The 23687-nt window shown below is 54.8% G+C and overlaps 1 protein-coding gene across 1 annotated transcript; it reads left to right on the top strand.

Moving 5' to 3' along the window:
* Positions 1-642: 642 nt before the first annotated feature.
* On the top strand, positions 643-22194 carry Mmp17 (matrix metallopeptidase 17). The gene is made up of 10 exons (XM_036172612.1): positions 643-879; positions 10251-10383; positions 10656-10785; positions 11111-11394; positions 11998-12174; positions 14213-14312; positions 16900-16982; positions 17072-17224; positions 19630-19887; positions 20282-22194. Exons 1-10 carry the CDS (start codon positions 724-726, stop codon positions 20569-20571), a joined length of 1764 nt encoding a protein of 587 aa, XP_036028505.1. The 5' UTR covers positions 643-723; the 3' UTR covers positions 20572-22194.
* The last annotated feature ends 1493 nt before the right edge of the window (positions 22195-23687 follow it).

Raw genomic sequence — 23687 nt, 5'->3', positions numbered from 1 at the left:
CTGAGGGCCGGTCCAGCCCTCCGGAAGCCTGGAGTTCACTCCCCGCACCTCAAAACACAAATCTCCTTTCTCACACCTGAGACAGACACCCAGCAGCAGAGGCCAGGTGCTTCGCGGGCGAATTAGGGAAACAAGGTGCTCTGTGCTTAGTGCTCCATGCAGGACTCAGGTGTGCTCTCGGCCTCAGCCCCTCCCATCCTACGCCCCCGCTCCCTCCTACACTCGCTCGAATCACACTCACCCTTTCCCCCCTATCTCCGTTCCCTCCGCATCGGGGTGCTCACTCCCACTCGCCCCAGGACTCTGTGGCCCGCGGGCTCCCCCATGCGCCCATCATGTGCTCTGCGGCGATATCCAGGTCCCGAGTGACCTGGAACTGGACCGGGAGCTGTAGCCCGAGACCAGGGGGCGCTTCCAGAGGACAGCCGAGGATGTAGAACACTCGCACCCCAGTTGCCCCGCTCCCCGAGCTGGAGCAGAGCTCCAGCCCTCCGAGAGGGCAAACCTTCAGTGCGGATTATCCGGTCCCGCCCGCGCGGGGGCCCCTTTAAGGAAGTGGGCGGGGAGGCGGCTTATTAGCATACATTAGCATGGCCCTGCCCCGGAGGCGGGCGGGCGCGCGGCTCAGTCCCGCGGAGCGGAGCGGGCGCGGAGCCGAGTGAGGCGCGGAGCCGGCTGCGGGCGGGCGCGGGGGACCCTCGCCACCCCGCCTCGGAGAACGGGATGGGACGCCGCCCGCGGGGACCTGGATCCCCTCGGGGACCTGGCCCTCCAAGCCCCGGGCTCAGGCTGCCGCCGCTGCTGCTTCTGCTCGCCCTGGCGGCCCACGGGGGCTGCGCAGCGCCCGCGCCCCGCGCAGAGGACCTCAGCCTCGGGGTGGTGAGTGTGCGACGCGAGCGTGGGACTCCCGGAGCCGTGTCCCCCGGGCGCTCACGGGGTGCAGGGGAGAAGGGAGACTCTCCTGGGTTCTTCTAGGAGAGGTGCGCGAATCCCGGGCGCGGCGGACCCATTTCCAAGGCAGGGAAACTGAGGCTGGGACTCGGGCGGAGCGGGGCGCACGCTTGCAGGTGGAAGAGGACACCGGTCCCTTTCCCGTTCCCTGCGATCTTGCGCCGCAGCCGCGGGCGCCCCGGGGAGGTGGTCGCCCAGCTGGAGCCGGGTCCCTGGTTCAAAGCAGCTCCACAGAGACCTCTGGCGGGGTGACCGGCGTCACAGCCGCCCGGAGCGGTGCGCCCCGCGAGCTTCGCGGCGGGAGTGGGAGGTCAGGGGCGCGCACCCCAAGCCGGGGACGCGCTTGTGGGCGCCCGGGAACCTAGTTTGCCCCGCTGACGAGGTTGGGAGAACCGCCTGCACTGCGTGCGTGGAGCGACCCCCCTCTCCATCCTCCTCCACGGGAGCGGTCGGCCTTGTCCCGCTGGTGCGGGTGGCAACCTCTGTCGCGTCCAGCCCGCTGCTGTCCCCAGCCCGCCAACTCCCAAGACTGCTTGCTACCTTAAACCCCGAGCTTAACGGGGCATCCTTGCTTGGGAACCCCGGTACCGACTTCTTTCCACCCCTCGTCTGCCCTTCTGACCGAAGTCGGGTGGAAACCCGCAGGAGACCCGGAAGGTTTCGATCAGACTTTATGGCTCCGCAGGCCCGTGAAGCCTCTGCAAAGGCGCGCGCGGTAGATATACCCCGCTTTCGAGGAGGAGGAGGAGGAGGAGGAGGAGGAGGCCCCGGCCTGGGCGCCCTTGATCCTCTGAGATCCGGAGACCCTGCCAGGGGCGGCTTCCTGCCCAGCACAAGCCAGCAAATATACTAATGGGGTCCTGGCAGAGTCCCCTCTCCAGGGGTGCTTGGCAATGGGGACTCCTAAACCCTTGGGTCTAGGCAAGGTGCCGTGGAGATGTCATGCTGGAGGAGACACCGGGGCGGGTGGGAGCAACCCCCTGTTTGGCAAGACTCGCCCCTGGATCTGAGTGAGAGGCTGACTCCACCCCCCACCCCCCCAGGCATCTGGGGTGGCAGCGGGCCCCATGCTTTCTGGGCCTACTTGCAGACAGACGCCTGAGGGTCCCCTAGGGGTGGCTTCCTCCCACCCCAGTGGCCTCTAAAATAGGGGTTCCTCGCATTCCTCTTCCTGGGTTTTCATAGCAGACTCCCCCGCTGTCCCGAGCAGTCAGATGTCTAGTCCCAGTTCTAGATGGATGACAGTAGAGCCCAGACCCCTTTTTGTTCCAGTTCTCAGGGTGCCTCATAAGGGACCGGTTAAGGGAGAGAGAACACCAAGGTGGAGTTGGGGAGATGGAGCCCCTGACGAGCCAAGTTCTTGATCAGGCCCAGTGCACTTAGGAAGTTTTGCAGCAGCCAGACCTCGGAGGTTGGGGTGCAGCTGGCTCCTCCCTCTGGCACCTGTGGGCCTCATCCTACTTTTCCCCTCCCCTATTGAGTTCCCGAGCACCCTGGGGGGGGGATGTCACCGTCCCACCCACACCCCGAAAGGTCTCACTGATCAGGGCGCGTGACTCCAGCCATGCCAGAGGCAGCAGCACCCTGTCGTCCAGTTCTGGGTAAAGCGGGAGGGTGCAGCAGGCAGCCCCATGCCCAGGACAATACCCTGCCGGGTGTGGGAGCCGGGTCCTGCCTGCTTCTTCTGTGGTGGTGGGGGGTGCCCTCTGGTGGCTCTTTAGGAGATGGCACCTGAGAGCTTGGGGCGCAGGGGCACCGAGCTGCAAAAGATGGGCGGGCTTTGGGTGGGAGCTTTCTGGTGCCCCTCAGACCGCCCTCTGCGGGCTGTTGAACGTATTCAAGTCTGGATGCCTCTGAGGAGAAGGGCGCCTTTGTATTTGTGATCAGCCGCTGCCAGACAGCGCTGCACCCACGGCTGGGCCGGGAGGGGCCAACGCCTGTGAATAAAGCCGAGAAGAGGCCCCGGGCCCCCTGGAAGGACACCCGGGATGTGCCTCCTCACTGCCTAGTGGGCCTTGTCTTGTTATTCCGTTTCTTGAATGGTTAATGCCCCGTAGCAAAGTGTGCAACCCCAGGGAAGGTTCTGGAGAGTGGCAGCATCCTGATGGCCCTTCCCGTATCCAGCTGGGTAGCCATGGGGAAGTGGACAATTTTCACACAGCCAAGATCAGGCCCCAGTTCTCACACCCTGCGGCTTTCACTCACCACGTGCCTTGGAGAATGTTGCATCCACTGCCTGGCTCTGCAGGTTCTCACCCTCACGTCCCCCCTCCACCCATATTTCATTCACAAATAATTGTATCCCTCAGCCAGGCCTGGCACCATGGTGGATGCTGTGTGACTGTGTCTTGGGAGCACCAAGCAGTCGAGGTATCTGGTTGCCCATGGCTGCTTAGGAGTCTGCTTGAGAGCCCCCTTCATCCCGTTGCTGGCACCACACAGCAGGGCAGGTTGAGATTTTCATTGCAAATATGCCCACACCTGAAGGCTGGCATGCTGGGACCGAGGATGGCCATGGATAAGTAAAGACCTTGGGGAGCAAGGCCAAAGGTGACAGGTGGAAGCAGGGACATGGAGTGTAGGGTTTGCCTGTGTGCCCCCTTCTTGGAGCCTAAACCTCCCCCTGTCCTGACCTTAGCTCTCACGGGAACCTGCACTCTTTCTGGGCCCAGGAAGGAGTTATCCTTATGCCCATGACTGTACTCTGAACTGTAGCTTATTCACTGTGGACCCAAACCGAGGTGGCCAGGCAACGGTTAAACACAGACCATGCCAGACCTGCTGTTACAGGCATTCTCCTGCAGCAGGAGAATGGTATTAAGGCCAGCATGGACTATAGAGGGAGACTCTGTCTGAAAGTGCAAAGCTAGGGACGTAGCTTAGTTGCTTGCCTAGCATCCACAGAACACCGGCTTCCAGCCCCAGCACCACCAAATAAACCAGGCGTGTTAGCACACACCCGTAATTGCCCGTAATTGGAAGCACAGGGAAAAGGATACGGTGTTTAAGGTCATCTTTGGCTACATAGCAAGTTCAAGGCCAGCCTGAGCAACCTGAGAGTGTCTACAACAAAACAAAACAAACAACAACAACAAAGGACCAGTGCTGGGCATGGTGATGTGCGTGCCTTTAATGATGTAATCCTAGCACTCAGGAGGCAGAGGCAGATCTTAGAGTTCAAGACCAGCCTGGTCTACGTAGGGAGTTCCAGGCCATCCAGGGCTACCTAGTGAGACACTGTCTCAGGAAAATAAGAGGATGAAGCTGGGGTCAGTCTTGTACTGTTGTTATTACTTTTCTGTTTCTGTGAGAAGTCCCCATGACCAAGGCCACTTAGAAATGGAAGTATTGAATTGGGCACAGTTCCAGAGGGGTAGAGTTCATGATGGCAGGGGTGAAGCCGCACTTGTAGGAAGAGCTGAGAGCTCACATCTCAGGTAGCAAAGAACTCAAGCACACACACACACACACACACACACACACACACACACACACACGAGTAGGAAACAAGTCTCACTACTTGGTGTCCACTACTTGGTGCTTCGTTTCTGTTTGAGACAGGGTCTATGTAGCCATGGCTGGCCTGGAACTCACAGAGATCTGCTTGCCTCTGCCTCCTGAATGCTGGGATCAAGGTTGTGTGCCACCATACCTGGCCACATGGTGGATATCTAATGTGGGGACCTTTTATCTAGATCTGGGCTGGGTCCCAAGCTGCTGCTCACCTGCTCTGGGACCCAACAGATCATAGGGCCTCAGTTTTCTCTCTTGTCAAATGGGCCCATAGGAGCAGGCTGTACTTTTGGGGAAGCTAGAGCACTTCAGAAGGCTTGTGGGGCATTCTCCAGTGAGGACCCTGTTGGGGACTTCCCAGAGTGTGTCAGATGGTGCCAAATGCACTGTAAACACCAGGGCCGGCACATGAAGGGTCAGACATAGATGCTGGACACCAGGCTCGCAGCAAAGGTGGGTAGTTATGTGGTGGGCATACAGCCCAGCATCCCCTCTTAGCTCCAAGTCCTACTCTGTCCCTGTGCCCAGACCCGTCACCCCTCAGTGTCCATCTCCGTCCTGGGTACTAGTGCCTAGCCACTTCCTGCACCCAAGCCTTCGAGCCTGCTCTTCCCACAATGAATACACTCCCCGGGGCTCCTCACCTGGACAAGCCCGTGTCTACCCAGAACAACTTCCCCGAGTGTCCATCTGGCTGTGCCCTCTGTCACACCCCTCCCTTCCCTTACAGCAGTTACAGGATAACCCAGAAGCTAGACAGCTCCAGCCTCAGCTCTGCACTCGTGTGCTGTGTGTCTAGGGTTGGTGCCCCGACCTCTCTGTGCTTCTCTTCCCTTATTTGTAAAATGGGGTCACAGCGGAGCCCACTTCATCCTGCCGACTTGTGTGACTTACAGAGTGTGCCCACTGTGCTCAAAGGAAGTTGCAGAAGAAGAAAAACCAGTGCCTACCATCCTCCCCACATCCTGGGGGCTGTGTGGAGCTTTGCCAGTATTTACAAGCGTTCAGTGGCCCTTCGCTCAGGATCACTGGAACAGCTGCCATCAGGATGAAGGCGGCCTGAGGGGATATGTGCATGGTCTCCGTTCACCATCCCCTCCATACTTCTGCCCAGATCTGCCCCAGTCTACTTAGTACCCTTCACAGCCAGCCCTTGGCACAATCAGGAAGACCCGGGCATGGGATCACTCCAGCTACCTGCTGGGACCTCTCTTTATTAAAAGGGCCATGCAGGGGCCGGAGAGAGGTTCACTCAGTAAAGTGCTTGCCAAGCAAGCAGGAGGACCAGAGATCAGCCCCTAGAAGCCTCTAAAGAAAGCTGGTCATGGGGCTAGAGAGGTGGCCCAGAAGTTAAGAGCATGTATGTAAGACCCGAGTTTGATTCCCAATACCTACATCAGGTGGTTCACAACTGCCCTGAACTATAGCTCTGGGGGATCAGATGCCTTTGGCTTCCTTATGCTCCTGTACTCACATACAAGTACCCACACACAGATATATATATATAGCTTGGCTTGGAGGAACATACTTGGCTTTCTGTTTGGTGGTTTGGTTGGTTGATTGGTTGATTGATTTCTCAAGCCAGGGTTTCTCTGTGTAACCCTGGCTGTCCTAGAACTCACTCTTTAGACCACTGGCCTGAAGTTCACCAAAGAGGCAAGACTGTCTCTGGCTAGCATCTCCAAGAATCTCCTGTTTCTACCTCCCCAGTGCCAAGATTACGAGTATGTTCCATAGGCGGGCAGTGGTGGAACATGCTTTTAATCCCAGCACTTGGGAGGCAGAAGCGGGTGATCTTTGAGTTCGAGGCCAGTGAGAGACCCTGTTACACAGGAGCTGGACAGTGCTCCTGGAGGGTAATAAGCAAACTTGACCTCTGACTTCTACATACATACATACTCACTAATAAATGAGCCATGTATCCCACGTGCTGTGTAACTGTGCACAGCTTCCTCAACTCCTCTGGGGTCTTAGTTTCCTCTCCAGTCAGTCGGGGAAGAGGGGTCCCCACTGGTCTTGCCCTTACAAGGGCCTGAGGGGTCTTATATGGAAGGAAGATGGTAAGTGTGAGGAGTGAGTGGCCAAAGGTGGCACTGCCTATGGGTTACAGCTCCTACAGTTATCATATGTAATATGAATGAGGTCTATCATTATCATATATCAGGAGCTGGCCCTGCTCCTGACACTCACTGGAAGGACAAGAGTCTGGATTCGGCTTCTGGGCCTCAGTTTCCCTGCCCGTGAGATGGGGCTGGCCGCATCTGTTTGTCTCCAGCTGGTGGGTCCAATTACAAAGGGATGAGGGGTGGTCGGCAGCTTCATAATAGTCCAAGCTTTGCAGGCTCCTGGGGCCACCGTGGCAGCTGACCAAGGCTGTGGGCAGAGCTGCCCAGGTTCCGTGAGACGGTTGGGTAAGTCAGCACCCGGGTTGGGGTGGCGCCTGGACGCTCTATAAATTTGCCAAAATCATCTGAAGGATTGTAACGCTGTGCATATTATGCCTCGTTAAAGCTGTACAAGATACACATTGTGTCAAATGGTGATAAATGCAACAGTGAGATGGGAGAGGGGAGGGGGCCAGCGCTAACAGACTGCGTGTTTACATCTGTGCAGGAATCCCAGACTGCCCAGCCCGCCTGACTACTGGTCTGCAGTAACGGTCCAGTTCCCCGGACTGGGCTGGGAGGAGGGGGTGTCTGCCCTTGGGGGTGGGACTCCTCTTCTCCTGGCCCCGCCCCCCTCCCCAGTGGCCTTCTGGAAGGTTCACCCTGAGCCTCACAGCACCCGCCTGCTGCAGCCTCCGTTGCCCTGGAGACAGCGGTCTGTCTCCGTGGCGACAGTGGAAGGAGGACCAGGCAGGCGAGCAGGAAGCTGTCCGCCCAGGACAGGGTGTGTGGTCCCGGCTCTATCGGTATTAGGGGACAGGGGAGAGGAAGCCCGGAAGTCTTATCTCTAGCCACCCTGCTGCAGACATTGAGGTGGGGAGGGGCTTGTACACCTGCAGGGGTCAGAGCAGGTCAGGTCGGGTGATGAGGGCTGCCTCCAGGGTTCGCTAGCTTGCAAGGTACCAGTCAAGGCTGCCTTTCCTGCAGAAATCTTGTCCTCTAGGTGGCTTTTGTCAGCCTAGGCAGCCTCCAAGTCCCCTAGGCTAACTGCCATCTCAGTGGCCCGTTATCCTTATTTGACATTTATCAGCCACTAGTCCCAGACAATAAAGTGAAGCTCTTGAGTGTTTGGGGTTCACCCGCCTGGAGGTGGATGAGTTGGCTGCCTAAGGCTTCCACACACCCATACTCTGCTGACGTATGGATTTGGTCGGTTGGCTGCCTCTTGTGTGTGTCCACGTAAGGCCAGCGCTGACAGTCACCCACTTCCCCAAAGCCAAAGCCCACTGTTGTTAGCGCTGGACTCAGCGCTGTGGAGAAGGGTCTTGGTTGGATACCAGGAAGGGGCTACCAGCATGCTGAGGCTTGAGCTTTCTCTTGGTGGGGGCAGAGCATTTGAGATTGCAGGTGCAATGCTGCCAACCCCAATTATGTCCTGCTCTAGACAGGCAACAACTACCATCCCAGCATAGGGTCAAGGATGACACCCTCACAGAGGACCTCAAACTCCCCATTCCCCATTCATGTGCACACTCAGGAGAGGGACCCATTCTCCCTGAAGTGTTCCATGTACGGGCTGAGGAAGTTCCAGGGGACTTCCTGCAGGATGGAGAGGCAGCCACGGGGCCCTGTGTCTGAGCTATGAAAACGTGTGTGTGTGTGTGTGTGTGTGTGTGTGTGTGTGTGTGTGTGTGTGTTCTGACACTTGAAAACAACTAAAATGTTATAATAGGTTTGGAGAGGAGAGGTCAAAACAAGGTTTCACCAAGGTGTCCTCAGACAGAACCCCAAATGGGGGAGAAGACAGATCTGGGCCTGCACCAGGGGCATGACTCTCACTTCCCAGGATGCTTTGGGGATGTTGCCCTGTCCTTGAAGGTCCTGCTGTTCAGCCTTAGAAATGGGTCTCTGGCATCCACACACACACTAACAGGTTGCAGGGAGGTTTGGGGCGGGATGAATTTTAAACCAATAAAACCCCAGCAAGGATATGTGTTATCCAGAGAGGAGACCTGGCAGGCACACTGCAAATGTATGCAAATTACATCATCCAGGCTAGACCTCTTATCCTGGGTAGCTTACCCCTGATTGAGCCTGGGTGGCATCGTTGGGACCTGGAGGGCCAGGGAAGGACATGAATGGGGTAATATATTTTTTTAAGTGTCCATCAAAACAGAAGTAGGTTACTGAGCATGATGGCACACAACTTCAATGCCTGCCAGCCCTGGGGGAGCAAAGAAAGGCGTGTCTCTGTGAGTTCAGGGCCATCCTGGTCTACATAACAAATTCCAGGGGCACTAACTAAAAAGGGGGCGGACAAGCTGCTGGAGAGATGGCTCAGTGGTTAAGTGCCCTTGTTCCTATTGCAGAAGACCTGAGTTCAATTTCCAGGACCCACATGGGGGTTTGCAACCACCCATAGCTCCAGTCCTGGGGAGTCTGATGCCCTCTTCTGACCTCTGTGGGCAACAAACATGCGTGTGGCTACATATGTACATGCAGACGAAACACTGTCACACAAAATAAAACGTACAATTCAAATTTAGAATTAATTCTCTTTTAAAAAAATAATAAAAGAGTCGTCTTGCCCTAGATGGGCTCCCTGCACCCACATTGGGCAGCTCACAACTGCCTGGTAACTCCAGCTTCAAGAGGATCTAGTGGTTCTGGTATCTGAGGTCACCTGTATACATGTGCAGACACACAGGCACATAGTTTAACTTTTATGTTGTCTTTTTTTGGTCAGGGTCTCTCTGTGTCGCCCTGGCTGTCTTGGAACTCTGTGTAAACCAGGCTAGCCTCAGACTTTCAGAGATTTGTCTGCCTCTGCCTTCCAAGTGCTAGAATTAAAAGTGTGCAGTGCCACACATGGATAATTACACATAAAAAAAGAAAAGAAAAGAAAAAATATGTAAGGAGAGTGCTTGCCTAGAATACACAAAGCCCTGGGCTCAATCCTGAGCACCACACAAAATAGGCATGGTAGTACCTGCCTGTAATCCCAGCCCTTGGGCAGTGGAAGCAGGAGGATCAGAAGTTCAAGGTCATCTTTGGCTGCCAGGTGAGTCTGAAGCCAGACTGAACTACATGAGACCCCGTCTCAAAAGAGAGGTGTAGCTGGGTGTGGTGGCAGGTGCATTTAACCCCAGCGCTTGGAAGGCAGAAGCAGGCCGATCTCTGGGATTTTGAGACCAACCTGATCTATAGAGCCAGCCAAGACTATACAGTAAGACTCTATTTCAAAATGGGGTGTGTGTGTGTGTGTGTGTGTGTGTGTGTTGATGAGACAGAAGGAAACTAGTCTGCAGGTTTGGACACCTTGTTTGGGCCCTTTTTGAAAAAGAGGGTGGTTTTGGCTCGGAGCATCCTGCCCTCTAGGACCTCTGAATCAGCTGGAGCCAGCCAGCTGCATGCCTCAGGCAGGGTCATTGTCACAATTGGCATGTGGACTGCAGCACCATCTAGTGGTTGCTGGCGGACATTGGTCCTGCACATGCTCACCGGGTCTCCGGCTTTGCGTTTATTCACTGCTTATAACTCGATTTAAGGACAGGGATGGGGGGGGGGGTGGCTAAGAGGTGGCCAGGGCTCAAGAGGCATTTCCCCTGTAACAGTCATGAGCTTGGCCAGCTCCTCCTCAGGTGGGCTCTAACCACCAACCTCTCTGTTCTGTGTCCCCAGGAGTGGCTGAGCAGGTTTGGCTACCTGCCTCCTGCAGACCCAGCAACAGGACAGCTGCAGACCCAGGAGGAACTGTCCAAGGCTATTACTGCCATGCAGCAGTTTGGCGGCCTGGAGACCACCGGCATCCTCGGTCAGTTTTCCAGGGGGTACCAGGAGGCTCCTTGGTTCCATCAGGGCTGTGCTAGCCTGGCCATACCCATCCTAGCTACTCAGGGCCCTGCAATTAGCCACTGAGGACTCAGACTGGCCAGAGCCATGAACTTGAATGTTGCCTTAACCTGGTGGGGGCTAGGTGGGGCTTGAGCACATCTAGCCTGGAGGCCATTGGCCCTGAGGGGGACCTGGGGTCTTCTCTGGGGAGGTGGAAACAGGTCTACCTGCTCACCTGTGTCTACCTTGCAGATGAAGCTACTCTGGCCCTGATGAAGACCCCTCGCTGCTCTCTTCCGGACCTGCCCCCTGGGGCCCAAGCAAGAAGGAAGAGACAGACTCCACCACCAACCAAATGGAGCAAGAGGAACCTTTCTTGGAGGTATGTGGCTAGGGTGGGGCTCCCCAGGATAGTGTCTCTCTGTCCTTCTGCCATCCCTGGGGCCAGACCAGCTCAGAGAGGATCCCACCAGGGTGTAGACTGTGGATAGAGGGTGGAGCAAGCACTGAGATTCTGCCCGCCCATGCCATCTGCAAAGCTTGCATTTGCATATTACCCCTGGACTCATCTGCATTCAGCTCCTGGGGACCAGAAAAAGGCAGACAATAAGGGAACACTCCTGCCAAGGGGAGGCAACAGGTCACCCCAGAGGGAGGTCCAGAAAGGCCTCAGGGACCTCTGGCCTCCACTCTGACCCTGACCCTAGGGTCCGGACATTCCCGCGGGACTCACCCCTGGGCCGGGATACTGTGCGTGCACTCATGTACTACGCCCTCAAAGTCTGGAGTGACATCACACCCTTGAACTTCCACGAGGTAGCGGGCAACACTGCTGACATCCAGATCGACTTCTCCAAGGCCGACCACAATGACGGCTACCCCTTTGATGGCCCCGGTGGCACAGTGGCCCATGCATTCTTCCCCGGTGACCACCACGCGGCAGGGGACACCCACTTTGATGATGACGAGGCATGGACCTTCCGTTCCTCAGGTGTGTGTGTCGGGGGGCGGGGGAGACCTGGGCCTGGGCAGCCCCTGTGGGCCCTACAGACCCTACAATAACACCCTGAACCTATGAAAAATAGATACAGCTGTGGTCCCCAGAACGAGTCCCAGTGTCGGCATAAACAGTTCAGTCCTTCTGCACTCCTGAGGTAGCCACCAACTGTTGGGCCATCTTGTGATACTGATCCACCAAGTGTCTGCAGCCAGCTCGGCAAACCAGCTAGTCCCCTGCCCAGCTCACAGGAACCCAGACCTCTCATGTAGGTAGGGTCTTTGGCGGTTGACAACTACTGTAGTTGAACCTGGCAAATCCTGCCAATCCTGGGATGTCTCCACTCTGGACCAGCCTTAAAAGGGCTGACTTCCATCCCACGAAAGTGTAAGAGACCCCTGAGAAACCTTCCTGCCACACAGGGCCTCCATTGGAGCCCAGCATGGTCTCAGCAGACCTGCAGCACTCATGGGGCTAGTTGGGGCCCCCAACACAGCCAGGATGCAGTCACCCTCTGAGCACCGGCTCTCTATTCCAGCCCCATCCTTAGCGAGGGGGTCCTGTCCCGCCCTGCTCATGAAGCTCCTGTGTCTTTAGATGCCCATGGGATGGACCTCTTTGCAGTGGCTGTACATGAGTTCGGTCACGCCATTGGTCTGAGCCATGTTGCTGCCCCAAGCTCCATCATGCAGCCGTACTACCAGGGCCCCGTGGGTGACCCGCTACGCTATGGGCTTCCCTACGAGGACAGGGTGCGTGTCTGGCAGTTATACGGTGAGTGTCCCCAAAGCCCAGTATGGACCACACGGAGGGTGGGGCTAGGAACAGATACCCCAGGTAGTTTTAAGCTCTGCTCATGGCTGTGCCTTCTTAGTTTAGAACCCTGTGGGCATGATGTCTGCTGGGAAAGGAACAGTGGAGAGAGGGGATGAGCCCAGGGCGTGGGACACAGGCCTCCGTTTTCTAGGCTGATCCTCCTGGTGCTTAGAGCCCTGCTGATTTCACATCTGTCCCTCAAAGGTTTGAAGAGGCTTGGCAGCAAGCAGTAAAGGTGGCCTCAGGCCTACAAAGCACTGGGCATGTGCTAAATGAACCATCTAATCACATAACTCTAAAGGAGAAAGTATCCTCGAGTGCACCCAGGTCAGGCAGCTTGTCCTGGATAGCTCATAAAAATAAAAGAATAGCCGGGTGGTGGTGGTGCACGCCTTTAATCCCAGCACTCGGGAGGCAGAGGCAGGCAGATCTCTATTAGTTCAAGGCCAGCCTGGGCTACAGAGTAAGATCCAGGAAAGGTGCAAAGCTACACAGAAAAACCATGACAGGGAAAAGAAAAAAAAAAGAAAGAATCAAGAAGAAGCAGTTTGCCCAGGATAGCCCGTAAGAGTTATGAAGATATCTCTGTACGACTAAAAGTCAGGCACTTTGCCCAGAATAGCCCACAGCACCAAGAAGCAGGTAGCTTGCCAGGGTAGATCCACGAGCATGAGAGGCAGGTAGCCTGCCTAGCATAGCCCCACAGGAGTATAAACAGCCAAACCAGGAACAGAATCTGGTCCAGGACATATCAGGAAATAAATAGAGGCATCTGTGCCCTGTGTCCATCCAGGAGAGGATGCCTTGGGGGAGGTGATGTTTGGTACACAGAAACATTCTCCTCCCCCAGTAGAGCCTGCCTGCTCCCAGCCTGCTCCCAGCCTCCAGTTCACTTTGTACTTCCCCAGCCTGTTGCTCCGTGCCTCACCTCCCCACCCCTACCCCATCTGTGTGATGGTGGTGGTGGTGGTTTTATTTTTCAGATTTCCTCTGTGTATGTGTGTGTGTGTGTGTATGCACTATATGCACACGGGTGCCCACAATGGTCAGAGGAAGGCAATAGATCCTCTGGAACTAGAGTTCCAGGCAGTTTGCTGGGAACCAAACCTCGGTCCTTTGCAAGAGTAGCAAGCGCCCTTAACCACTGAGCTACCTCTCCAGCCCCATGTGTTACTCCTTTTCATGTGTGAGAACTTCTTGCCTGCCTGTATGTATGTGTACCACATGAGTGCCTGATGCCCATGGATGACAGAAGAGGGCTTTGGATCCCTTGGAACTAGAGTTAATGGACAGTCATGAGATGCTGTGTGTGAGTGCTGGGAACCGAACCCAGGTCCTCTGCAAGAGCAGCTGGTGCTCCTGTAGCTCCGCTGAGCCATCTCTCCAGCCCGAGTGCTATTTCTAATGCAGTAAAATCCCCCATCTCCAAAGGTGCACACGTGTTTGTCACAGCCAGAGTTGTACAGGGAATCACAACTCTCACTACCCTGAACTAACCCCCAAGGGGCTGTCTCTCTGAGGATTGCCCAAGGTGAGACATTTTGGAGGAAGGAGAGCCATACAGAGTGAGGCCTTCTGGGGTTAGCGGGTCTTTCCCCAAATACGGCTCTTCAAGCTTTCTCCCTCACAGGAGTCAGGCCTGGTTCCTTTCTATGGCTGAATGAGTCCAGCATTGAGCACTGGGTCGCTTCCCTGTCAGCTTCTTGCGACCAGCACTATGGACACTGGGGCAGAATTCTTGTGGATCACCTGGCTTCTGTGTTTCAGGGGTGTCCACCCAGAGCGTAGTTGTGAGGGACTGACGCACTGGACAAGCCCTTGGGCATAACATAGTTCACAGGCAAGCTGCAGTGGTCTGCCCCACCTGGACACCCCTCAACTGAATGAGTGAAGCCGGGGTCCTCCAGCTTCACAGCCCACGCTCCATGCTCAGGGCCCCAGGATAGGCTGGTATGACTAAGGTCCTGGGTTGAACACAGTCTCTCTATCTCCACAGGTGTGCGGGAGTCCGTGTCCCCTACTGCACAGCTGGATACTCCAGAGCCCGAGGAACCACCCCTCCTGCCGGAGCCCCCCAACAATCGATCTAGCACCCCGTAAGCCATGTCCCTTGTCACTAAACTTTGCCCAGCCTGTCCTAATCCAATGCTGTCTTTTCCAAGTAGCCCAGGATCCTGAGGAAGGTATTGCTGTACGTGCTGGCTGGGCCTGGGAGATACTTTCTTCTCTTAAACATCCCAGTAAGAAATAGAAAGAGGAAAGGACCCCTTACCTCACGGAGCTACAATGAATCTCAATTTCCTCTCCTATAGCCTGGTTTGCAAAGCCCAGGACCTTGGGGACTAAGAGATCTTGCAAACAGGTGGCTTGTTTGGGGTATGGAGGACTTGGCATCTTATTTTTGTGTCAGTCTCTCTGCAGAGCTGACTGAGAGCTGAGTTTATCCAGTTCCCAGGGCTTGGGCTCTCGGTACCACAGCAGGGTTCCTTAAAAAGGCACTGTGTTGAAAGTTACCACAGTGCACAACCTTCAGTTACTCAGCCTCCCTTTCTGTTCCCTGACCCCCACCCCCTGACCCCTTTGCTGTTCCCACGTACATTTGGGCTTCTGGTTTTTGTCTCTGTGGTGGAAGGTTCTACTCCTGGCTTAGCCTTGAACTGTAATTTTTCTGACTCAGCCTCCAAGTGCTGGGATTATAGGTGTGATAAGATCAACTCACCATTTTTTCCTATCTGTTGAGTGAGTGTGTGTGTGTGTGTGTTTCTTGTGTTGGAGATTGAACCCAGGGCCTTATGCCTGCAAGGCAAGTGTACTGAGCTATATCCCAAACCCTGTATTATTTTGTTGATACTTTTTGGTTTGGTTTTTGAGATAAGATCTCAAGATGGTTTCACACCCTCGGTGTAGCTAAGGATGAAGACAACCTTGAACCTCTCCTTCTCTGTTTTCCAAGTTCAGGGATTACAGGCATGTACCACCAGCCCAGATTTATGCAGTGCTGGGAATCAAATCTTGGACCTTAAGCATGCTAGGCAAATACTCTACCACCTGAGCTACATCCCCAGCCTGCATGTGTGTGTGTGCATACATGTGCATGCACGTGTACAAGCTCACATGCACACATACATACGTATGTATATTTGGTGTGAGCACAGTGTATGTGGAGGTCATAGGACAGCTTGTAGGAACAGGTTCTCTCCTTCCACCATAATGATTCAAGATTGATCTCTGGTAATCAGCCTTGACAGCAAGTACTTTTAAAGAACGGAGCCACCTCCTCACTGACCCCATGTTGATTCTTTTCAAATAGGGTCTTTCAATGTAACCCTGGCTGGCCTGGGACTTGCTATATAGCATAGGCCAGCCTCAAGCTCATGAATGTCCTGCCTCTGCCTCCCGAGTGCTGGTATTCAGGCATGGGCTGAAACAAAGCCACACGCTTGGCTTGGTTTTGTTGGTTTTTTTCCTTTTTTTTTTTTTTAAGAGATAATCAAACCCGGGACATTCTATAACTGAGCCACATCCCTGCAAGAATCATTTTTCTCCTACCAACCCCTCCCACCCTGTTCTCTAGGTCACATGTGTGTGACCCCCTGCCAGAGGCTTCCGCATAATGACAAAGGGTGAGTGTCCTCATGCATATGCACATTGGTGTGTGTATGGCCCCTGCAGGTGGTTTGCTGGGAAACTCACTGCAGCAGACCCCTTTCAGCAAATGTACCACACTGTCCCCAGGTCTCCATCACACTGTGCTGTCACTGACCGCTGGCTCTTACCCACAGCTCTGCTCTCAATCCCCTTTGTGTAGGGTAGTGCTCTGGGGTCCTGTGCTTGCACAGTTAGCACTGTGGTAGACAGGACCCACGTTTAGTCTCTAGAGTGTGATGCTGGCGAACACTCACACCCCAACTCCTACCTGTGGGGCTGTATATGCTGAGACCCTTATCTCCTTGAGAAGCCCAGAAGCTGTTTTTTTCCATTTATTTTCAAGATTTTTAAAAGTGATGTGTGTCTGTATGTATATGTGCATGGTCCTGGGGTGCCTATAGAGGCCAGAGTCATTGGATGACCCTGGAGCTGGAGTTACAAGCAGTTCTGAGCTACCTGATGTGAGTGCTAGGAACTGACCTGGGTCTTAACCACTGAGCTGTTTCTCCAGCTCCTTTCTAATTAAAGACAAGGTCTTCCTGTGGAGCTGCATCAGCCAACTCGAGAGTCTCCTCTCCCCCAGCAGTCTTAGGAACTTTAGGAAGGGGCCTGTGAATCTTGTAAGTTTCAGGACCTTCCTGAAACTTAGGAGTTGTGTTTCCCTTTTAAATCGTTAGGATTATCCCTCCTGGGAATGTTTTTCATTCCTAGGCAATTGAAACCCAACACTTAAGTTCACCAGAAAATGGTGATCCTCCTGAGTACAGGATTGTAAGCTGTGGTGTGGCCACAAACCTGACTCAAGCTCACTTTTTTTTTTGTCATTATTGGTTTGTTTTGGGGTGCTACAGTTGTCTGGTGTTTTAGGTTTGGGGGAGTTGGCTTTGGTGTTTTGAGCCAGTCTCAGAAAGCCTAGGCTAGCCTCAGATTCATGATGTAGCTTAGAGCCTTATTGGGCCCCCACTCTAACTGACCTTTCTTGCCTGGTGGGCTCTGCCTACCATGTGGACACAGGGTTGTTGTGGGTCCTTCCAGGTCCCAGAAGGACGTGCCTCACAGGTGCACTGCGCACTTTGATGCTGTGGCCCAGATCCGAGGTGAAGCGTTCTTCTTCAAAGGTAACTAACCCTGGGGCCCTGTGGAATGGAAGGACAGATCCCCATCGCCACCCCAGGCTCCAGCAGCCACCTTCCCTGTTATCACCCAGGCAAGTACTTCTGGCGACTGACCCGGGACCGGCACTTGGTGTCCCTGCAGCCCGCTCAAATGCATCGCTTCTGGCGGGGCCTGCCACTGCACCTGGACAGCGTGGACGCCGTGTATGAGCGTACCAGCGACCACAAGATTGTCTTCTTCAAAGGTGAGTGAACTTCGCCTGTGGGCCACAGCTTGCTCTGGCCTCCCTCTGTGCCGTTTGACCTGCCCACCAGTCTGAAAGAGCAGGGGTACTCTTTGGATGTGTATTGAGGCTCATCCTGTAGGGGGCGCTGTAGATACACACAGTAAGCAAAATAAGCGGGGGGGGGGGGGGGGGGGTGGGGTGGGATGTGAAAAGCTCCTACACAGAGGAAGGAGTATATTCAAAGAAGCATTCAAGGTGATGGGAGAGAACAGACCATGGTCCAGGCCAGGTTTGCAGCCAGTGTGAAGACCCCCAAGGCAGAAACAGCCCCTCTGAGTGCAGAAAACTAAGAGTCCCCGTGGCTGCTGGGGCCTCAGGCCATGAAATGCAAGGGAATATGAAGCCATAGTCCCTAGCAGCAGCCTCTGTCTAGGCCACCCTACCATGTCCCTAACTCTAAAGAAAGGCTCCTAGACCTTCACTGCTGGCCTTAGACGAGATATGTCTCTTGCATCCACATCTATCCCACAGGAAGAGAAAAGGGCCCCAGGCCAGGAAGTGCTATAATCTCAGCACTCAGGAAGCTGAGGCAGGAGGATTGCTGCAAACTCCCAGCCAGCCTGGGTTACATACTGAGGCTGTCTCCCAAAAATCAGGTGGCTGGGGGACCATGGATGTCATTTCACTGGCTAAATACTTGTTTCATGGGCACAAAGCCCTGGGTGTGTGCCCCAGCATTGCATGTTATCGGGTGTATTAATCCCAACACTTGGGGAGTTAGAGGCAGGAGGATTGTAAATTCAAGGTCATCCTTAGCCATGTAGCAAGTTGGAGGCCAGCCTAAGTTATGAAGGAGGAAGCTAGAGAGGGAAGGTGGGCATGTATGAAGTGTGAGCCTCCTGGGCCCACGCACAGGTCCGAGTGGAATGCTTCCTTTCTTAACTATGGGACAGAAACCTAGGATTAAGGTGAGCGAATGGCTGGCCCTCAGCTCGGAAGTGCCACCATCCTTAATTGGGTCACTCGCCCAGCTCAGGTCTCTATGAGGACACTGAGCCTCTGGCCTCAGGTATTAGTCACGTGGTACCCCTTAGTCAGGGAAGATGGGTGCTGGCACTCAGCTCACTTTCTATTTAGTGCGAGATCCCAGCCTCAGAGACCATGCTGCCCACATTCCAGGTGTGTCTTCCGACCTCAACCCAATCTAAAATATCCCTCAACGGCCTGCCTGGAGGCTTGATGCTATCCACGTGCAGTCCAGTTGACAATGTTAACCAGTGTGCCTTTTCTTTTTCCCTGGACAGGGTCTCGCTGTGTAGCTCTGGCTGGCCTAGAACTCACTATGTCCCCAGGGTGGTTTTTTATTCCCCCCCCTCTGGAACTTTCTCAATTGCTTCTAAGCACTGGCCCCTGAGCCAATGAGGCCACAGTGATGGTACCTTCATCTAGTCCATAGACACCCTCTTGCATCACCAGGGTCCCAGCCAGGCTCTCCCTTGCATGGTGGTGTCTTTGGTCCCCACCTGGGTCCCAGCCAGGATCTCCCTTGCACGGTGTCGTCTTTGGTCTCCAATCTAGAACATTCCCTCGGGCCTTCTCAGTATCTACCACCCCAGGTTTCACCCCTCGTGTGTCCTGTGTTTCCCATGGATCAGGTGTCCGACCCATCCCGTTTGGTGGTCTGGACATACCATCTCCTCACCCCACCCTGTAGTTACCAGGAAGCCCTGGTAACAGCCCAGAGTCACCTGAGCATCTTGCCCTGGGTTCACCCCACACACGAGTACCCCTGGATGGAGCCTCAGCTCCCAGCTGGCACATTTATCCTTGTTCCACTGGTTCTTCAGTGTCTTGGTTCATAAAGTCTCACAGAAAGACCTGCATCTCACTTGCAATTAGGCCTCAGACTGAATGCCCTTTTGCTGTTCCCTGCCATAAGGTGGCCATACCTGGCTTGGGGATGTGACTCAGTTGTTAAGGCACCTGATTAGTAGGTATGAAAGCCTGGGTTCAATCCCTAGGAATCCCTAAACAAGGCATGGTGGTACATGCCTTTAATCCTAGCATTCAGGTAACAGAGGCAGGAGGACCAGAAGTTAAAGGTCATCCCTTGGGCTACAGAGTGAGTTTGGGATCAGCCCAGGTCTCAAAAACGGGGAGGGGAGATGTTCCGACCACTCACACATAATAGTCACAGAGCAGGGTTCCATGCCTCTGAGTGACTGCCAGAATAGGATCTGAGTCTCAGACCCACACCAAGCATATAGTAGGTGCTCAGTAAATTCAGACAGGGCTCCTCCTCGACTTGTTGACATGGGATCACTACGTTGTACTGCCACTTGGGTGAAGATGGGGGGACCCTGGGAAAAGTCAAGACCGTGTGAGCCTTTGCCGCAGCCCATGGCTGTTTCTCTCACCACCAGGAGACAGATACTGGGTGTTTAAGGACAACAACGTAGAGGAAGGGTACCCGCGACCCGTCTCCGACTTCAGCCTGCCGCCTGGTGGCATCGACGCTGTCTTCTCCTGGGCTCACAATGACAGGACTTATTTCTTTAAGGACCAGCTGTACTGGCGTTATGATGACCACACACGGCGCATGGACCCGGGCTACCCTGCCCAGGGCCCCCTGTGGAGGGGTGTCCCCAGCATGCTGGATGACGCCATGCGATGGTCTGATGGTGAGTGCCAGGCAGGGGACAATGCTGTCCAGCATGTTTCCTGGACTGTAGATAAGGGTTGGTGATAGGACATGGGGGAGGGATTTCCTGCACCACCGTATACCCCACACTTAGCCTGTCTGTACCCCACTTGTGGCTCCCCCAACCCCAATACCAAAAGAGAGGCACAGAGAACTGATGTTGTGCAAGGGAGAGTGGAGGTTGAGGGTCCATTCCTGTGTCCCAGAGCCTCCTTCAGCTGCCTAAATTAGGCTCATGCTTCTGACAGGCATGGCCCAGACCTCTCTAAGATGTCCCACCCACCCACTTCCAGCTCTGTACTCAACCATTGTTCCATGTAGAGCCTCCCCGTGGTTGAGACACCAGCTCAGCCACCTTCCTCTTCCCTCTACAGGGGCATCCTATTTCTTCCGAGGTCAGGAGTACTGGAAGGTGCTGGATGGTGAGCTGGAGGCAGCACCTGGGTACCCACAGTCTACAGCCCGGGACTGGCTGGTATGTGATGAGCCGCTGGTGGACACAGAGGATGTAGGGCCCGGCCCCCAGGGCCGCAGCGGAGCCCAGGACAGCCTGGCAGTATGCTCCTGCACATCAGATGCACCCAAGTCTACACCATTGTCTCAACTGCTGTTGCCGCCGCTGCTGTGGGGCCTGTGGACCTCAGTCTCCGCCAGGGCATCCTGAGGGCAGTGCTGGCCTTGCGGATCAAGGAGCTGAGGAGGGCAGGGACACACTGGCCAGTAGTCAGCAGGACTTGTGTTCTTCCTTCCTTTCACCAACCCCAGGGGTGCTGTGGCCTCTGCCGGAGTGGCTTCCTACTGGGAAGGGATGTCCTGCCAGTGGCATCCACACACCCTTCCCACCCGGAGCAGCCATAGGCTGTGCCCCGTCCTCTTCTGTGCACCACGCTGCTTCATCACACCTTACTGGGCTGCTCAAGCCTGGCCGTCACAACCCCGGGGATGCCTTGTCTGCGCCTGAGCAGCTGTTATGACGTCTGCACGTGGGCCGGTGGGGACAGCGGGAGGGTCCTCAGAGTGTCCGTAGGGGGCCACTGTCCCCGTTTCACAAGTGAGAGAGTTAATGGCCCAATGGGGAACATGGCGGGGAAGGGGTGCCTACCCAGCAGTCCGATGCCACTGCCAATTGCAGCAGCTAGCACCGTGTCTGCTGGTACAGAGGACCAGTCACACTCAGGATCTACCCCACAGGTATACAGATGCTGGCCAGGAGCACTCGCCTCTCCTCAACTCAGACGAGCTATTCGGAAGTGGAGGCTATGTCCTGTTATGTCTCTGTGGCCAGGAGAGAATTGTGGGTCTCCCCGGGGCGATGTTGCTTGGAGGTGTACCTGTAAAGACATCTTTCATCTGTTAGCGCCCTTGCTTCAGCAAGATGTCCCTTACGGTTCTGGGCTGACCCCCTGCAGCTTAGGTTCATAGCTGCCTCATCCTCAGCTGTGGAGGGGCTTCTAACACCTGGAATAAAAGTGGGGGTTCAGTTAAGGGGTGGTTGACTTGTCCCAGGCCCTGAGTAGGGAAATGGTAATATTTGGGATGAAGAACCCAGGGTGACTGTAAAGGGGCAGCTGCAGGGATACTCAGCATGGCCTGGTTAATAGTAGCATCCTTTGGGGCCATGACGATGTCGCCTCCTGGCCCACCCTGGGCTTGGAGGAGCTATGGAAGAATTGCTGCTCTGAGTGGCAGACCTTTGTAGTCCAGAAAGAGCCTCTGAGCAAGGACCAAGGAGTGATCAGCTACCAGAGCTGAAGGTTCTGGGACTGGATGGGCCTGAGGGATAGAAAATACCCAAGGGCAGAGCTCCCCATGTAGGCTTGGATGTATAGTAGGCAGCTTCTGTCATTGGACATATGATCACACCCCCCTCCCCAACTGGTCCCATCTCAGGTAAGGCGGCTTCTGCACACCCCAGGTCACACACTTCACATACATGGCACTGGTGCCGCTCCCTCCCAACCCAGGTTCAAGCGTTGTCAGGATGAGGGAGCAGCCCAGGCCAGCACCCAGCCAGGCGCCCTGTCCCACACCCACCCGTTAAGCTACACAGGACAGAATAGAGGTCTGAGGTATCATGGGGGTCACCCCACTCTGCCCTATGTCAAAGCACGTTCCTATGATATCCGCCCACCTGCAGGATACAGCCGTCCCGTCCAGTAGCAAGGAGAGCCCTAAAGAGTCTTTGTTACAGCATCAAAAGCCCGGCCTGCAGGCTGGAGCTGTCTAGATGCTGGTGTCTCACTCACTTGAAAGACCCAAACTCTTAATAAAATTTTTCTACACTGGACAGGTGGACAGCTTGGTCGTGGAGCACAAGGCTTTGGGCTTGCTCTCCAGTACAAAAAAAGCAACTTGTTTATACCTCTGGTCTTGAGCGGAAACCATCAGTGGGCATGGAGTTTTCTGAACCACCCCTGCCTGCCTCCCTCCACTGCCTCAGCCAGGGGTCTCCCAGGGAGGTGCCAATGTACCAGCTCCTGTGCAGTGTGCGGCAGCTGGACCCCTGTGTTTTATGATTTGATGAACACCCCTATAAAGAGGCTGGGGGGGGGAATAAGAGTATCTACTCCACCCCCAGGCTGTTGGATATGATGCAGCCTCTAGACTCGCACTGTTCTTATAGAACATGATGACTCCTGAGGGCCATCAAACTTTTGAGACTCCCTCGCTGGTTCCATTGGTGCCAGTCACACTCACTCTGGGCAAGGAGCCAACCCAGTTTCCCAGTCAGTTGAATCCCAGCCAGGCACTGCTACCCAGTACCCAACCCTATATGTCTGGTCAACCTACATGAGCTTCCTCAGGCCACATCCAGCTCTTGTCCCGCAGCAACATTCAGTATGATACTACATGGCATCCTTTTCTAGACAAATCACTGTTAAACAAAAACCACACACTTCACTTGTAATTCTGATTTGTGTGGTCTGTGAGTCCTGGGCCAAACTGACCCTCTTCACTCAAGTGGATGGCCAGTCTGTGGCCATGTGACCCTGGAAGGTCTGAGGACTCTTACCATCCAATGAGGGCCCAGAACCCAACAAGGGTAGTCATGGGCTTTGGGGCCTTACGATCAAACATCTGCTCCGTGCATGGGAAGAAGTTCAAGGCACCCCCTGTATGACTTCAAGGGCCAGATCACAACCAATCCAACTCCCATTTTATAATCAAACAAGGTGTAAGCAACCATCTGCCCAGGCTGTTTCCTGTTGCTCCTACTTGGGAGCCCAGTCAGGGCCACCCCAGTGATACATCCACTCATGGCCAAAAGGAGACACAGTGAGCCCTTCAATGCACCACCCTGGGCTGGCAAGATGGTTCAGTGTGTAAAATGTCTGCCACCAAGGCTGAGGACTTGAGTTCAGAACCCACATGGTAGAAGGAGAGAACAAACTCCCCCCATGCTGACCTGGGGCCCTTCGTATGTGCCCCATGGCGCACATGGCCTGTACCCACACATAATGACATGTAATTTTTCTGTCAAAATGTACCATCCTGCAGGGCACAGTGGTGCACACCCAGCACTTAGAAACAGGCAGGTGGATTCTGGGCCAACATGGTCTACATAGTTCCAGGCCTGCTGAGTCTATAATGTAAGACCGTGTCTTTAAAAAACAAAACAAGGGCTGGAGAGATGGCTCAGAGGTTAAGAGCACTAGCTGTTCTTCCAGAGGTCCTGAGTTCAATTCCCAGCAACCACATGGTGGCTCACAACCATCAATAATGAGATCTAGTGCCCTCTTCTGGCCTGCAGGCATACATGCAGGCAGACCACTGTATACA

Source organism: Onychomys torridus, chromosome 22, assembly GCF_903995425.1.
Source record: "Onychomys torridus chromosome 22, mOncTor1.1, whole genome shotgun sequence".
In the NCBI taxonomy this organism is placed as follows: domain Eukaryota; kingdom Metazoa; phylum Chordata; class Mammalia; order Rodentia; family Cricetidae; genus Onychomys; species Onychomys torridus.
Note: the sequence above shows the minus strand (reverse complement) of the source record. Positions and strands in the feature narration are given on the sequence as shown.

Coding starts and splice junctions, on each gene's coding strand:
- Mmp17 (XM_036172612.1), top strand. CDS start 724: ATGGGACGCCGCCCGCGGGGACCTGGATCCCCTCGGGGACCTGGCCCT. Junction 880..10,250: donor AGGACCTCAGCCTCGGGGTG/GTGAGTGTGCGA, acceptor CTGTGTCCCCAG/GAGTGGCTGAGCAGGTTTGG. Junction 19,888..20,281: donor CGCCATGCGATGGTCTGATG/GTGAGTGCCAGG, acceptor TTCCCTCTACAG/GGGCATCCTATTTCTTCCGA.